Genomic DNA, 15,003 nt, shown 5'->3' with positions numbered 1-15,003 from the left:
CCTATGATCTCACATTGTCTGTATAACTAGGAGCAGAACATGTAATCTGACACTGGTTTCTCTGAAGAACAATTTAATGAAACACCACCTCACAGGGACACCTCAAAGACTAATGAGATAATGTCTAGAGGGCTAAAAGCACTCGCAAGGTGGATATATGGTGCTATTTCCACCTCCTGATAGTTGTAGACTAGGACAAAGAAACTGAAGAATCAACTTCCTGTAGCATGCAAAGTATGTTATATATGGGAACAGACATTATCCCCAAAAGTACCTTGACCCTGTCTACTGTCTCAGTCAGTATACCCATCGGAAAACTGGACCTTTCTGGATGGCCTTTAATTCAGCTTAGCAATTAAAAACACTGGTATCTGGGTAAAGTACTTAATTTCTATGGACTCTGGTTTCTGTAAACATAGGAACAATATATAGATCTTGCAGGGCTGAGGTGAAACTTAAATGTGAAAAGAATGCTCTTAGAGTTCAGTGTTTACCACAAAGAAAGAGCTCAATAAATGGCAGTCCTAACCCTTTAAGATATAATGGGCATTATATAAAGTGCTTCAAAACACAGAGTCTGTCTAATTCACAGAACAAATTTGAATGGTATGAAAATCATACAAAAGTAGCTCCCAAATTACAAATGAACCATATCTCCTAAAGACCACTTAGACATTTAGAAGATTTTATTCCATAGAAACAAGCCTATAAACAGTAGCTTGGTTGCCAACCTAGTTCACAGAAGTACATTTACCCAGAATAGAGATAATATCATTACATATAATATTAACTGTTTCCAGATTGATTTCAGACGACTGAAATGAGGAGTCTACCTCACCCCGATTCTTGTGGCAAAACCAGTAAGGTGGCTACAAGAGTCCAAGCAGAAGAGATAGAAGCAAGGCTACAGTGGTTCGCTGGAAGAGGAAGAAACATTCAGACATACATACAGCAGGCCTTGGGGGTCTCAGAGATGTCTCTGACAGCAATAGATAATGGAATAACTCCCAAAACACTGGAGGATTTAGTCTTGGGCATGCTGGATTTTTAATTCTGGTGTATACATGGAGATCATTCCCATCTCCATACCCCACAAGTACACACTTCAGGAAAGACAGATTCTGAAAGGAGAAAAACAATCTAAAGCTACCTGGATTTGAAATAACTCACTAAATGATTTATAGCCCCATCATTTCACAAATGCCTGCACTGATCAAGAAAAATGCCTAATTTTAAGTGCCTAAAAAAGAGCCAGGTTTGTTCACAGGACAAATTTCAATTGCATGAAAATCATACAAAGGCTGCTGCTAGTTTACAAATGAAGACCATCTCCAAAATTTGCTTATTCAAAAGAAACAGTAAAAAAGACATTAAGGGAATAGGCATATATTTTGGGAGAAAGGTCTCTGATGATAGTACAGTCTGCAACGAGGCTGTCTATTGCCAGCATTGAAGCATGAATGCACTCTAGCTTCTTACAATTCCATCTCTTCCACCATTTTGACCCTCCAATTGTCCAAACGAATTCCAACTTTAAATACAATGGTTCCCATGGTGATAGAAATCCTGCAATTAAGGGACTGAAGTTATAGGAATGATTCATATGTCATTTTTAAATGCTGTATTACATGGATAAAAAAATAGTGAGACTCAACTTTAGATATTCCATGTTGGGGGGAAATTCCAATGAATATCCCAGTTATTACCTTATTCTGCTGAAAGCAAAATGACTAGGACACAAAAACTCTTATATTCCATGGGCTGACCTCTAAGCATTAAGGAAAAAAAAATATTGACACAGAAATAAATTGCTCCTGCTATTATTAATACAAGAGGACTGTAGCCCTGGTTCTTTTAGAAAGGCATGAACCTCACCATCTTACATATTGAGAAGGTCATTTTGGAAAACTAGAAGACATGTTAAAGTTACCAAGAATTCCATTTCCATGATAAACCCCTAAAGAAATTAATAAGAAATTTTTTTACCATGAGTATTCCTTAGTCAAGATTTTAGTGGAAGGACGGCAGATGGCAAACAGGGGGATGGGAAGGGCATTCTACCAAGCAGGATGGCAATTTAGGCAGCTGCTGAAACACTTCAAAAATAAACACGTCTTCTTCTACCACTCCTTCAATTAGAAAAACACACACACACTCTTTAGCACTAGCACATACTCATTTTGTGCAATCTAAAGCCCTTAAGCCACATCTAACTAGATAACACTTGAATCCAGGACTACCACCATCCTGGATTCTCACAACAGCTCCATTAGAAAGAGAAGGCAAGTAATATTTCCAGTTTACAAATGATAAAACCAACGCTCCTAGAGTAGTATGGTTACTTTACTTAAGGCATTTATCCAGAATTAAATCTTGGGAGTGAATCAACATGAATTTTCAAAAATGGGATAGAGGTCATCAAAATCAACAACCTTAGCAGTTTACCTTCAATCTTATTTCTCTACATTCTAGAAACTCCTCAAACTTGTCATATTATGGACTCTCTAGGAAGGTCAAATTATTGTCTAGGCAGAGAAGATGATTTCAATGCCATTAACTTCCTTAAGCTGTGTCAGGGTGCCCTAATCAGCTTTTGTGCACACAGGCACATAGACGCACATGCTCCCTCGCCGTGCCTCTTAATCACCACGTGCCACGCTGAACAGCTGCAGAGGTCTGAAGGGAATTGGCAGAAATGTGCAATGATGTGCTAGCCACCCCCCTGAGGCAGCAACTGCCCTGCCTGCTCCCATACACCAGAGCACATGGGCATTCACTGTCGCAACTGTTGGGCCCAGAAGACAAGCAAGTGGTTTCAGGTGGTGAGTCAGAAAAAGCAGTTTGCATCAGGAATGTTCCAGCCCAGCAGAGCTGAGCTGCATCCTACTCCCTACATGGGGATATGATATTCATCATTTATACAGTGTCACTGTGGGGGATAAAACTTGGGCTCAGCACAAATAGAATCCAATCAACTCGGTTGCACAGGAAACAGTAAACAAGGCTTCTCCCACTAAGAAGGAAACTAATTGCTTAAGAATTGACACCATATCTGACACTGGAGGTCAGTCCTTTTATGCTGTGATAGAAGACTTTACAATAGCCTGGCACACAGTCCTTGAGAGCAGAGGTTTGGGCTAACCTCCCAGGACCATTCAGCAGCTGCTGCAATAAGTTATGATCTATGTTCCCAGGGATGAAACAGGATCAGGGTAAGGCAATATTCAAAGAAACCAGGTGGATGCCATAAAACATGCCACACAACTGGCTGCACACAAATCAGATATGTGCTGCCACTCCTTTCAATGTGATTTCGGATGGATTTCAATAGAAATCTACACTTGTGAGGCAATTCCTCCATTGTCTATATGCAATTGTTTATGAGCCAGTAAATGAATAATATGATACCAACTTGGTGAAATAGACATGTCAGACATTAGATCAGATAACAGGAGATCTAGAAATTGAAAGAGGCTTAAAGCCATCATTCGCACTACACTTCATGAATGAATATAGCATTCTGTCAGGTTTTATACAATGACAAATGAGCCTATTCTCTGAAGAAACCTGAGAAGATTTAATACTCATTTTAGGGAATCTAGTTTCTCTACCTCAAAATTAGCAATTTCACCTTATATCCAACTTCAAAATCTTTTATTATAATTTAACATACTAGTAACTATGATATATAATAAAATAGGTTATATTTATATTTATAATATACTATTTTGGCATTAGTTCAAAAGCTAGAGTCTTATCAAACCTGTCACAACATCAATAGTTTAAGGAATGCTAATATGGCTTTAATGTGCTAGGGCCAGACAAAAAAAGGAATGGCCTTACCTTTCTGAGGATATTATTTTCAACCCAAAACTCCTAGAATCCAAACTGAAATTAAGTCAGGAAAAGATGAATCACAGTCCCTCCCTGAACTGAGTTCCCTCAATTACCATGAAAAGAATCATTCTATTCATTTTCTTTGTTCATCCAGGACACAAGGAACCACCCAGGACTTTTACTGGGGGGAATGGGAAGCCAGGTGTCAAGAAAAATAAGCGTATGCTCGAAGGCTCACTATCAGCTTCCCACAATGCAAATTCTGTAGCTGGTCACAGAATATTATGCTTTAATGTAGGTCACAAGGAAATGTACTCTAGGGTCTCCGAGCTGTTACACTAGACTACAAAGTCAATGTGCTACACGGAAATCTGCACAGGAACTACCTGGAAGCCATGCATACCTTCTTGACAAAAGGCTCCCAGAATCTACAGTAGAGGCTATAGGAAATTTTATAAGCCAGAGGAATACAGGTAGCATTCACATCATAGTGCATTCCAATAAGCATGCTCCTATCCCAGGAGAGCCCCTCTTCTCCTCCTTATAGACGGCCTATCCCTCAGAAGTAGAAGCATGAAAAAGCAGCAACCTTCCCTTACTAGTAGATTTTACAGCCCCAGACTTTTAATGAAGGTGGCTGGAGAGAACAAAATAGCCAAGAGAATCGAGCTCAGGGCAATATACAATTATTGAAACTAGACCGAAGCCTGGACTCTGTCATAAGAGTGTTAGCAAACTATGGTCAGGGCCCCAGTTTTAAACCTCTCCCAAGGAGTATCACTTCCTGACACACAGACACATCTCTTTTCATATCAGCGTAATTCTACTTGACTTGATGGAAGAGTTGGTAAAGGGCCCAGCTTAAAATAATCATCTCCAAAGGATTAGTTTAAGCCCAACCATTTGCAAATGTTTCTGTCATCACTTACTTACCTTCTTCCCAATAAGCTTTTTTCGAAGAAATTCCCGGGCCTCAAACATGTAGGGAATGTCATACAGGGGGCGTAATTTCTTGTTCTTATCCTGAAAACAAAATACCACATTAGGAATTTAAAAAACCCAAAACCGAAAACAAACGAACACTGCCAATAGCACAAGATACTGGAATGTATCTGAAATTGGCTATCTCCTAGTATCACAAATATTAAGTAACTGTGAGACACATAAAAAGATTAATAAATATTTGGTTGAAATTCTTTATTAGAAGAGGATTATCTTTTCCACAAGACAGGCTCAAAAATAAGCAATGAAATGTTTGTAATTACGTAAACAGGAATGTTCATCAACAGGGAAATAGCTACATAAACTATAATATAGAAGCAGCTCAATAAGTATTACGACTCTTCAAATATTCAGAGACACTCTATAAATCTCATTCTACTACTACAAAGCCTTACTGAGCACCTACCAACTATTAGCTCTATACAAAGCCTTCTGTAAATATATGTATATATTGATACTCAAGAAACTTGAAACTTAACATAGTAATAAAAGAAATCCTACAGATATGAAATAGCAACATAAAGCAGTTTTGATTAAGTTCTAAATTATGTGATATAGACTAGGGACTAAATGCTATAGGAGTTCAGGGAAGTGGAAAGAAAGAAGTAATCAGGAAATGTTTCATTGACAAGGTGGGATTTAATATGAGTTTGCAGGATAGGAAAGAACTATGAAGATAATTAGAGTTGGAAAAAAACAGAACAAACAGAAGGAGAGAGGCAGGAAGGAATAGTATGCTCACACACACACAAACAAACACACAAACTTTATTATCTCATAGGCCCCCTGGACTCTTCCTCTTCCACCTCAGATAAGGTGACTGTTCTAAGTAATGTCATTTTGAAATGATGCAATAGGGTCTAAGATAAAGGTGACATAAGTGGGAACGGATAGGAACCTGAGAGATATGAGAACCTTTTGAAGAAATGAAGTAACAGGAACTGGCAATGGAATAGAGAGAGGGAATAAAACAATAGGAATATTGAATCACCATGACATGCACAGCAAGTCAAGAGACGTTTGGCTTTTGGCGGGAGAAGAGGAAGAGTGGAAGATGTCAGTAATAAATATGAGATCTTGGCTAGACCAGTTGGTATTACTTTAATGTCTCTCTCCCACTAGCCTATAAGTTCCAAGATAACAGAGACACTGTTTTTAACTCTCCACAACACAGTATCTCCCTCATAGCGCATACTCAATAATTACAGTTAGACTAAGTAGCTACAAAAGAAACATGCAGAATGATATACAAAGATAAAGTATGCTAGAATAGGACTGCATGTACAGACTTGGGAATCTCCAGGAACCAGATAATATTTGGAAAAAAACAAAGACAGGAAGGAGAAAATCAAAGACTAACTCCTAACCTAGATGTACACCACAGATCAGATCCCCTGTCCTCTGTGGTTATCCATAGGTCACACCTTTGCCATCTATTACACACCTGACAAAACCAGACACCTCTGTGTAATACATTCTGTACTCAAAAATATAAGAATTTTTTTTTCTTTTTTCTTAAGTAGCCACCTACTCTTAAGTAAAGAACTTTCATCATTTTAATGCCCCATTTAAAAATTTGTCCTATGGTCAGGGCCTTATTTAGATAAAGGGGATTGAAATAGATGTTTCCTTCCAGATGCAAACTAAGCCTCAGTGTACTGAACACATCATATAAATATTTCAATTCATTGATTATGACTAAGAAAATCTCTTATGAGAATGTAGATAATTTTGTCAGTTGCAAGGAAACTTGAGCTTCACATTCATTATCCAACTATTTTCTACTTCTTATTTAAAAAAACAAAATGAAGTCCATTGTCGTCATTAGTCCAGTGCCATTCTAGGAAGTTAAAGCACCTCCTTCTCCCAGATGATGTGTAGGAATCCATATACTGTGCACAGAAAGAACTGGGGTGGTCCAGCTCTGATCAAGGTCCTGGGATGTCATAATCACTGTCTATTAGTGGGCTATGATCCGAAACATGAGATTCTTTAGAGGAACAAAATAAGGCTTTCTTATATTAATAGAAGTAACAATGAAAATGGGATGCACAAAAGTTTCCCAGGGTAGGTTAGCGCAAGAGACAGATGTATAGGATAATAGATATTCTATAAACATCCTGGAAGCCACGTGAAAACAGAAGGTCACAAATTACAGATTTATTTTGGAGACAAGTGTAACATAAAAGCCATAAAATAGTTCATGGTGACATGTGATACAGTAAGAATGCAGAAAACGCTAGATGCCAGTAATAAACAAGATTTTTAATAAAGACAAAATCAACGGTTATCACAATCAGCCCTCAGAAATAAAGAAGTGCCAGTGTATTCATATTCACCAAGCAACAGAGGACAGTCTATTTACAGAGAGTAGCTGTGTGATTACAAACGCCTAAGTGAACATTTCCAAAAATGAATTGAATGAAATAACAACATTGACCTTACATAGCCTTTATAATGTGTCACAGAACCTGGAATTCTGCACCTTACCCTACATATTCTGAAACAATGCCTTCAAATGAAGATCATGGGGATGAGGTTCTCTAAATAAGAATCCTGCTTTTAAGATACTCCATAAGACTGGGCCAAGCCAAAATACCCTTGAAAGAATGAAAGAAAATAGTGTACCAACAAACACCCCAATAAAAAACAGGACAACTTCAGAGTCTGATTATATGTCTCTCATGAAGTTAGGAAAGAACTAAATAGCACAAGCAGAAAACAAGATATCACAAGTGAAAACACAATGATCTTGTTACTCTAACCCTTCAGAGCTAGTAGGTATTGACATCTGCAAACATCTTACAAGAGAGATATTAGAAGTCCCTGAGAAACCACAAAATAAAAGCAATTTCTCCAAATTACCAGGTACATAAAAGCCTTTGAAATCTCTAAGAGGCAATTGAGGTATGGAATGTATTCCGAGAAAACAGGACTTTAGCTGAATCTTGCCTGCTTAAAAAGAACTGTTTACATTCTAATTTACATGAAATTTTTTTATAAAAAAATAAAAATAGAAAAAAATGCTTGCTTTATCTGGTGGGCAGATAATATACAAACCAAAATGTGCTGTAATCTCTATTCATCCTGAGACATGACATTGCACGTAAGCCCTGCAATGACTCACATTAGAGACAGAAGAGATAAAGTCAGTCATCTATATCTGTCACCAGTTTCAGAGAGAGGTCCAGTACCCACATCTCAGCATCTAAAGACATGGCTGGCATTTTTATAGAAAGACATTTTTGGCTGGCTGCCAAAATGGGTGGTCTGGTCAATGTTCATTAGGAGGGAATGAAAGGGACTTCTGATCAAGTCTCCATTCTCAACCCCTGTTCAAACCTAATTTTACCTAGCCTATTCTTAAAAATTGTAGGCATAAAGCTTAATGACCTTGGGGTAGTGCAGGATTTCTTAAACAAGGCTGAACAGACACAAATTATGAAACAAAGATTGATAACTGTGGCTCCATTAAAACTTAAAAAAGTTCTTTGCTGAAAAGACATCATGAACAAAGTGAAAGGTCAAAGCACAGACTGTTGGTAGGTGTTAAGTGAAATGCAGAAAGAAAAAGTAGAGCAGGAGGAGAAGGAACAGAGGTGTAAAGTACTCCAACTAGATGTTAAGTATGGGAAAAAAGTATAACTTTGATAATAATCAGAGAAAAATAAATTGAGATACTATATTACATCATATTGGCAAAAATTTTAAAGGTAAGAATGTTGGGAAATGGGGATGCCCTTTAATTTACAGATAGGACTATAAAATGGTTTAACTATTTTGGTACTTGTATATGGGACTACGTGGCAGTTTGATTAAAGTTGAAGATATATATATATGTCTAACTAGGAAATGCTACTTATAGGTAGGTACACATCCTAGAAAATTCTCACCATGTACAAGTATAACAATGTCCATGTTAACACTGGGTATGGTATAGTCACATAATAGAACACACAGCAGTTAAGCTGAATTACAGCAACCTAACACATGAACAAATTTAGAAAATGATATTGAGCTGGAAAAGCAAGTTATAGAATGACATGGTAAAATCCCATATAAATGCAGTCTAAAACAAGACACAAACAATAGAGTACTATTCATAGAGTTTTGTAAGCAGCAAAAGTATAAAAATGCACAGAAATGAAAAACAAGATTACTGATGTGGGATGGGCTGGCAAAGAAAGGGAGAGGAGGAAAGAAACAGAGTTGAGGACAAATATGCAGAGACTTAATGTTAAAAAGGAAAATAAAAGGATCTGAAACGAACAGGGGATAATATAAAGGTTGAAAAAGGAATCCAAATGTTCGTTACATTATCCTATAAATTTGGAATTTTTTTGAAGTCAAAAATATTCAAGGAGAAAAAAATCTCAAAACCTTGTTTGATCATCTTTTCCCATTTCTCAGAGTGTCTTATACTTTCATTCCTCTCTTTAGCAGAATAAGTAGCCATTCTTTTCCTTACAAGAAATGCACTAAATTCCATTTTTTCACCCAAAAAAAATTCTCTTTCATAGATATGTCCTGTGAGGCAGAGGAAATAATTTAACTGCAAACATGCTATTTTTAAACAGGGTCAAAAACAAGTTTAATTTTTATTTTTAAAAGGAGACTCAAACTATAAATATTAATTAATATAGCCAAGCGGAATTATACTCCATGGTGATCTTAAAACTGACTGTTGAATTAAAATAAGAACTACAGACATGATCAGATTAAAATGTATAAAATTTCAAACAGTAAATAATGGACCAGTCCCAGTTGCCCTGCCACACATGCCATTTTAATAAACAAAGGCTGCAATTTCCATTTCAATTATAGACTTAAAATAGGAACATTACCACATGCCCTGGGCATATTTACAATTAAGGACCTTTCAATTCCCTTGGCAGCCAGGAGACAGAATACACAGGGATAGGCATTGTTTTATGGTGCTTAACACATACAGTAGCACAATTCCATAAAAGGCAAGTCTGCTAACTAGAAAGCCACAAGTCAGCAGCTGGGGGAAAGTTTAAAATTGTAATCACCTTGGCCAAATGGAAGATATCTTTTATCTTTCTAAGATACCTGAAAGACCATATGCAGATGCTTCACATAGCCAAATTCCTCCTCAGGAGCTGTTTCAAAGAAAAAGCAGCTTTATTTCCCAACCAGGTCTATTTCATTCTCCACTCAAAATAACTCTTAATATTCAAAATAGAGTATATCATAAAGATGTAATCTAGGAAAGTGCCAAATTCACAACAATGTGATACATTTAGTATATATTCCAGGAAGCAAAGAAAAAAATGATAAACAATAAAAATTGAAATCATATTTTTTTTAAAAAACTAAAGTCTACTTAAAAAATTTATAGGTGTGGGCTTAGTTAAGTGTTTCATTGCTTTATAGGACCCTCAAATTTCTCTATTTTTCTGACAATCCTATTTGATCCTGTTGATCTCATGTTAAAGGATCTATCAGCATGTTTAGAAAGCACTAAAATTTAAAGCGTAATAATAGCTACTGATAACAACCCTATCAGGTAGATTTAATGCTGACAGCAGTCCTACCCAGTAATGAAGAGGAGCCCCCTTTTACAGCAAGGAAGAGGTTTAAGGTTGAAGTAATTTGCCTGATGTCACATAAGTAGTAATGGTAGAACTGGGATCCCAGGTCTCCCAGAGGCTCATCACCTGTAGGACAGACACTGCACTCTCTTGATTTGTTACTGCCAAAAGGCAATCACCACCTGTAAGTGGTTTAGTGTGCCTAGGAATCACCTGGAAACTTACAGTCACGCAGACTGCCAGGCTCACACAAGATACTCTGATTCAATAGGTCTGGTGACTCCCACAAATCTGTATTTTTAAGTAGCAAGGAGGTCTGTGAGAAATGCTGTTACATACATATGTTTTTGAGTACCTGGCCCCATGACTTTTAAGTTAATGGCAATAAAAGAAAAAGAAGAGTGGTAAGAAGTTTTAAAAAGCCAGAAAGCCACACTGGGGACCTTGACTGATGTCAAAATGATTCAATAGGCTGGGTGCAGTGGCTCACATTTGCAATCCTAAAACTCTGGGAGGCTGAGGTGGGAGGATTGCTTAAGCTCAAGAGTTTGAGATCAGGCCGGCATGGTGGCTCATGCCTGTAATCCTAGCTCTCTGGGAGGCCAAGGCGGGTGGATTGCTCGAGGTCAGGAGTTCGAAACCAGCCTGAGCAAGAGCAAGGCCCAGGCTCTACTATAAATAGAAAGAAATTAATTGGCCAACTAATATATATAGAAAAAATTAGCCGGGCATGGTGGCGCATGCTTGTAGTCCCAGCTACACTGGAGCCTGAGGCAGGAGGTTGCTTAAGCCCAGGAGGTTGAGGTTGCTGTGAGCTAGGCCAACGCCATGGCACTCACTCTAGCCTGGGCAACAAAGTGAGACTCTGTCTCAAAACAAATAAATAAATAAAAATAAAAAGAGTTCGAGATCAGCCTGAGCAAGAGACCCCTTCCTTGCCCCCCCTCCCACCCCTCACCCACAGTCTCTACAAAAACAATAGAAAAAATTAGCTAGGGACATGGTGGCACGTGCCTACAGTCCCAGCTACTTGGGAGGCTGAGGCAAGAGGATCACCTGAGCCCAGGAGTTGGAGGTTGCAGTAGGCTGTGATGACGCCACTGTACTCTACTGGGGTCCACAGAGCAAGACCGTCTCAAAAAAAAAAAAAGATTCAATAAAAATTAAACAAAGAAGTAGGGAGGTTATTAACAACTCAGGAATTCAATATTCCTCAAATTTCTATATAGATAAGACAATTGGAAACATTCTAGTAACAGTGGCAAAACGAGATTTCCAAACAGTCCTTGGCTCCAACTACCGGAAAACTGGATATGGGATCTGACAAACTAAGAGGACAAACCAGCCTGATCATGGCAAGGAATAGCAGAAGTAGGCATATCCTCTCTCGTTCCCTGCCCATTTCCACACAGGCACCCAGAGGTCTGGATTGGACCTATACTGGCCATGGTGACAGTAAAAAAGAAAAGGAAGTGGCAATTCTAAGAAACAGTCCTGGTTACAAATGTCTCCTGGCAACCTGCCAGTAGAAGAAGAGATTCATGGTATAAAAGAGGGAAAGAAGTAGAGCAAATTTAGGCAGCCTTGTGTCCTTGAAGAGACTGACCCGTTATCTCCAGTGCACAGCATATGATTATATTCCACAGGAACTTGCACATCCCAAAATTAAAGTACCATTTTCAAGACCATCATGTAAGAAAGAAAAAGTCTGACTCTGGAGACTGCTCTTCTACTCAATTACATTAGCCAACTAAGAGCATTTTCTGAAGTACTTGCTATTTATTGCTCAGATCCAGTAAGGATGGGGGAGGGAGTAGGACAGAGAGAAGAGAGGGATGAGAAGGAAAGCAAGAGGAGCCAAGCAAGTATCAGGTCTTTTTCCCCCCAAGACCCTGTCAGGACTTTAAAAATAAATAGCTTAAAGGAGCTAAGGACTCCCAAACCATTATCCACATAGCAAACCATATGTGATCTGCTCACTCAGCTACAAATACTTCTGCAGGAACAGGAGAAAGACTGTAATGAAATAATAATGCTAATGGAAGCAAAGGCTCACAAGAAGCTGTACAACCAGCACAAAGCACCTCTCATACACACTGAAGAAAACGGACAATAAAAAAGACGCTGGGGCCCTGCCCCATCTTCCCTGCCCTGCACAGGTACGACTTCCAACATGGGCACAAACTTTTTCCCACCCACGAAATATTCTGGAAGTAAAAATCTGCTCCAAGAGGGAATGAAGTCTGTGATATCTTTCTTAGAGGAATAGTAAGGGTTCAGCCAGAGGGCCTGGGATAATGAGACAGAAAGGACATCAGATCCTTGAAGAGAACAAAGATCAGGTTCAGTACTCCTGAAGTCAATGATGAAAAGAGCCATCCTGGACCTCAAAATCAAACATTCTCCAAATATTTCATGGCACCAAACAATCAAGAGTTAAGGCCGGGCGCCATGAGCCACGCCTGTAATCCTAGCTCTCTGGGAGGCCGAGGCGGGCGGATTGTTTGAGGTCAGGAGTTCAAAACCAGCCTGAGCAAGAGCGAAACCCCATCTCTACTATAAATAGGAAGAAATTAATTGGCCAACTAATATATAGAGAAAAAATTAGCCAGGCATGCTGGTGCATGCCTGTAGTCCTACTCGGGAGGCTGAGTCAGGAGGATTGCTTGAGCCCAGGAGTTTGAGGTTGCTGTGAGCTAGGCTGACACCACAGCACTCACTCTAGCCTGGGCAACAAAGTAAGACTCTGTCTCAAAAAAAAAAAAACACAAAAAACCAAAGAGTTAAGTGAGCAGCTTTTTGCTGATCTACACAGAAACCTAAGTTCCACACAGTGATTCTGGCACAAGCAGGCCTCCTCCTACCTGGTCACCTGCCTCAGTTTCCTCTTAAGAATCAGCAAAATAAGAATTATCTGACCTTACATATGACTTTGCAGTGAAAGCCAAGCAAAATTATCATAAAACTTTGTAAAAAATCAGAAAAGGACTATATATATATTAGCACAAATTAAGGCAATTCTAAGTTCACACTTGAGCATTTCAGCAAATATTAAACTCTATGGGAAAACCAATTCTACACTTTTACTGTTTCTAAGAAGCAAGGCTACTTAGTTGTGTTACGTTTTACAACACCTAACGTGGATGTTAACAAGAGCTAAAATGTTGAGACAGAAAAAGAGATAAGCCAAACTTACAACACTAATCACTTTCTGCCTTGTATTACCATAATTGAATTACTTCACATGTTTCACACAGGTCTTATCTTCTCTACCAGACTACATGACTGAAGATCCATGTGAGAGAAAAAAAGATATTTAGGGTACCTAGGAAGTGCCCAGCATAGTGCCCCATTCCTAGAAAATGCAAACATACTGCGAGAATACATGAGGAATACAAAAAGGACTATCTCAAAGATTTTTGACAACCCAAATTTATCTCTTGTGATTATGGAAATAAATGAAAACTGGGTAATAATCTCTTAGAGAATTAAAAAGGGGGGAGGGACAGTAAAACCATTGTTTCATTGTTAGCAAATTTGTTGAATGAAAGCCACTTATATTGTGCTGGTTGAATACAAACTATTCCTCAATCTTCTGGTTGCTATGACTAAATATGATTCTATGCTATACACAGACAAATTCATTAATGAATAAAGATCAAAAAGACTAGAAATCTCATTGTACAACTGCAAAACCTAGGCTGTTCGTAAGCAGTACAACTGGCAGTTTGTGTGTAATATCAGAAAAAATCCAAACTTACAACATTAAGGTCTCTTTACCTGGCTGAGACTTTAAAGCAACTTCTGTTCTCTCTATAACTGCAAGTTTGACATAATGAATTCTATTACTTATGATCTTTGAAAAAACACACCCTCAATCTATCATTAGCAAATAGCAGAAATCCTAACAGAACACATATAATACTATTCTGAGTTCAAGTATAGCTGAACTATATACTAAAAATATCTCAAGTGTGACAGTTCAACACTAAAATAAATATGATATTAAGCTACACTATAAAAAGGGGTAATTTCCTAGCATAGAATCAAAAGAACTAGCTTTCTCCGAAAAACACCCATGAATTTGAGGCAGGGAAGTTACTGCGACAGTATATTTTGGGGTTAAAATGAAGGAAAAGAAGGAAAGGGTAGTGAAAGATCGTACAGCCCTTCCTTTGTTCTGGAAAAACTGATCTACATCAATACTTACAGGCGCAAAGTTTTGCTGAATTAAATGTACTCATCATATGCTGTTTAAATGAGCAAATAGAGTTGAGAAGAAATAAAATATAGTATCTCTGCAGAAGAGCCTCTTTCTAACACGCTAATAGTTCTGAAGAGTAATTGGAAATGCGAATCAATGTTAAAAGGGGAAACTCCTTTGTTGCAAAGGACGTAAAAAAAAATCTACAAATAAGAAACCGGAATTTAAAAGCAGTAGGGAAAAAGGAGTGAACAGAAAGAACTATTCAAAGACAAAAGCAGGCCTGGAGGTTTGGGAGGTAATGGAAACCGGTGTGGTATATAGCGGCAGCAGGGACCGGTATATCACAACTGGCTCTGCCCTTCTGGCACTACTTTCCTCCTCACTGGAAGCTCATAATTAACC

The 15,003-nt window shown here is 38.2% G+C and overlaps 1 protein-coding gene across 1 annotated transcript in view; it reads right to left on the bottom strand.

Annotated features, from left to right (window-relative positions):
- The window catches only part of SND1 (staphylococcal nuclease and tudor domain containing 1), a 425,525-nt gene that overhangs the window by 265,138 nt on the left and 145,384 nt on the right, over positions 1–15,003 (bottom strand). The window contains exon 11 of the mRNA XM_012789123.3: positions 4,771–4,860. Within this exon, the coding sequence (XP_012644577.1) occupies positions 4,771–4,860 (90 nt within the window). The remainder of the gene's footprint in view (positions 1–4,770; positions 4,861–15,003) is intronic.

The sequence above is a fragment of the Microcebus murinus genome, chromosome 9 (assembly GCF_040939455.1).
Source record: "Microcebus murinus isolate Inina chromosome 9, M.murinus_Inina_mat1.0, whole genome shotgun sequence".
NCBI lineage: Eukaryota > Metazoa > Chordata > Mammalia > Primates > Cheirogaleidae > Microcebus > Microcebus murinus.
The sequence above is the reverse complement of the archived record's forward strand: the minus strand, read 5'-3'. Positions and strand labels throughout refer to the sequence as shown.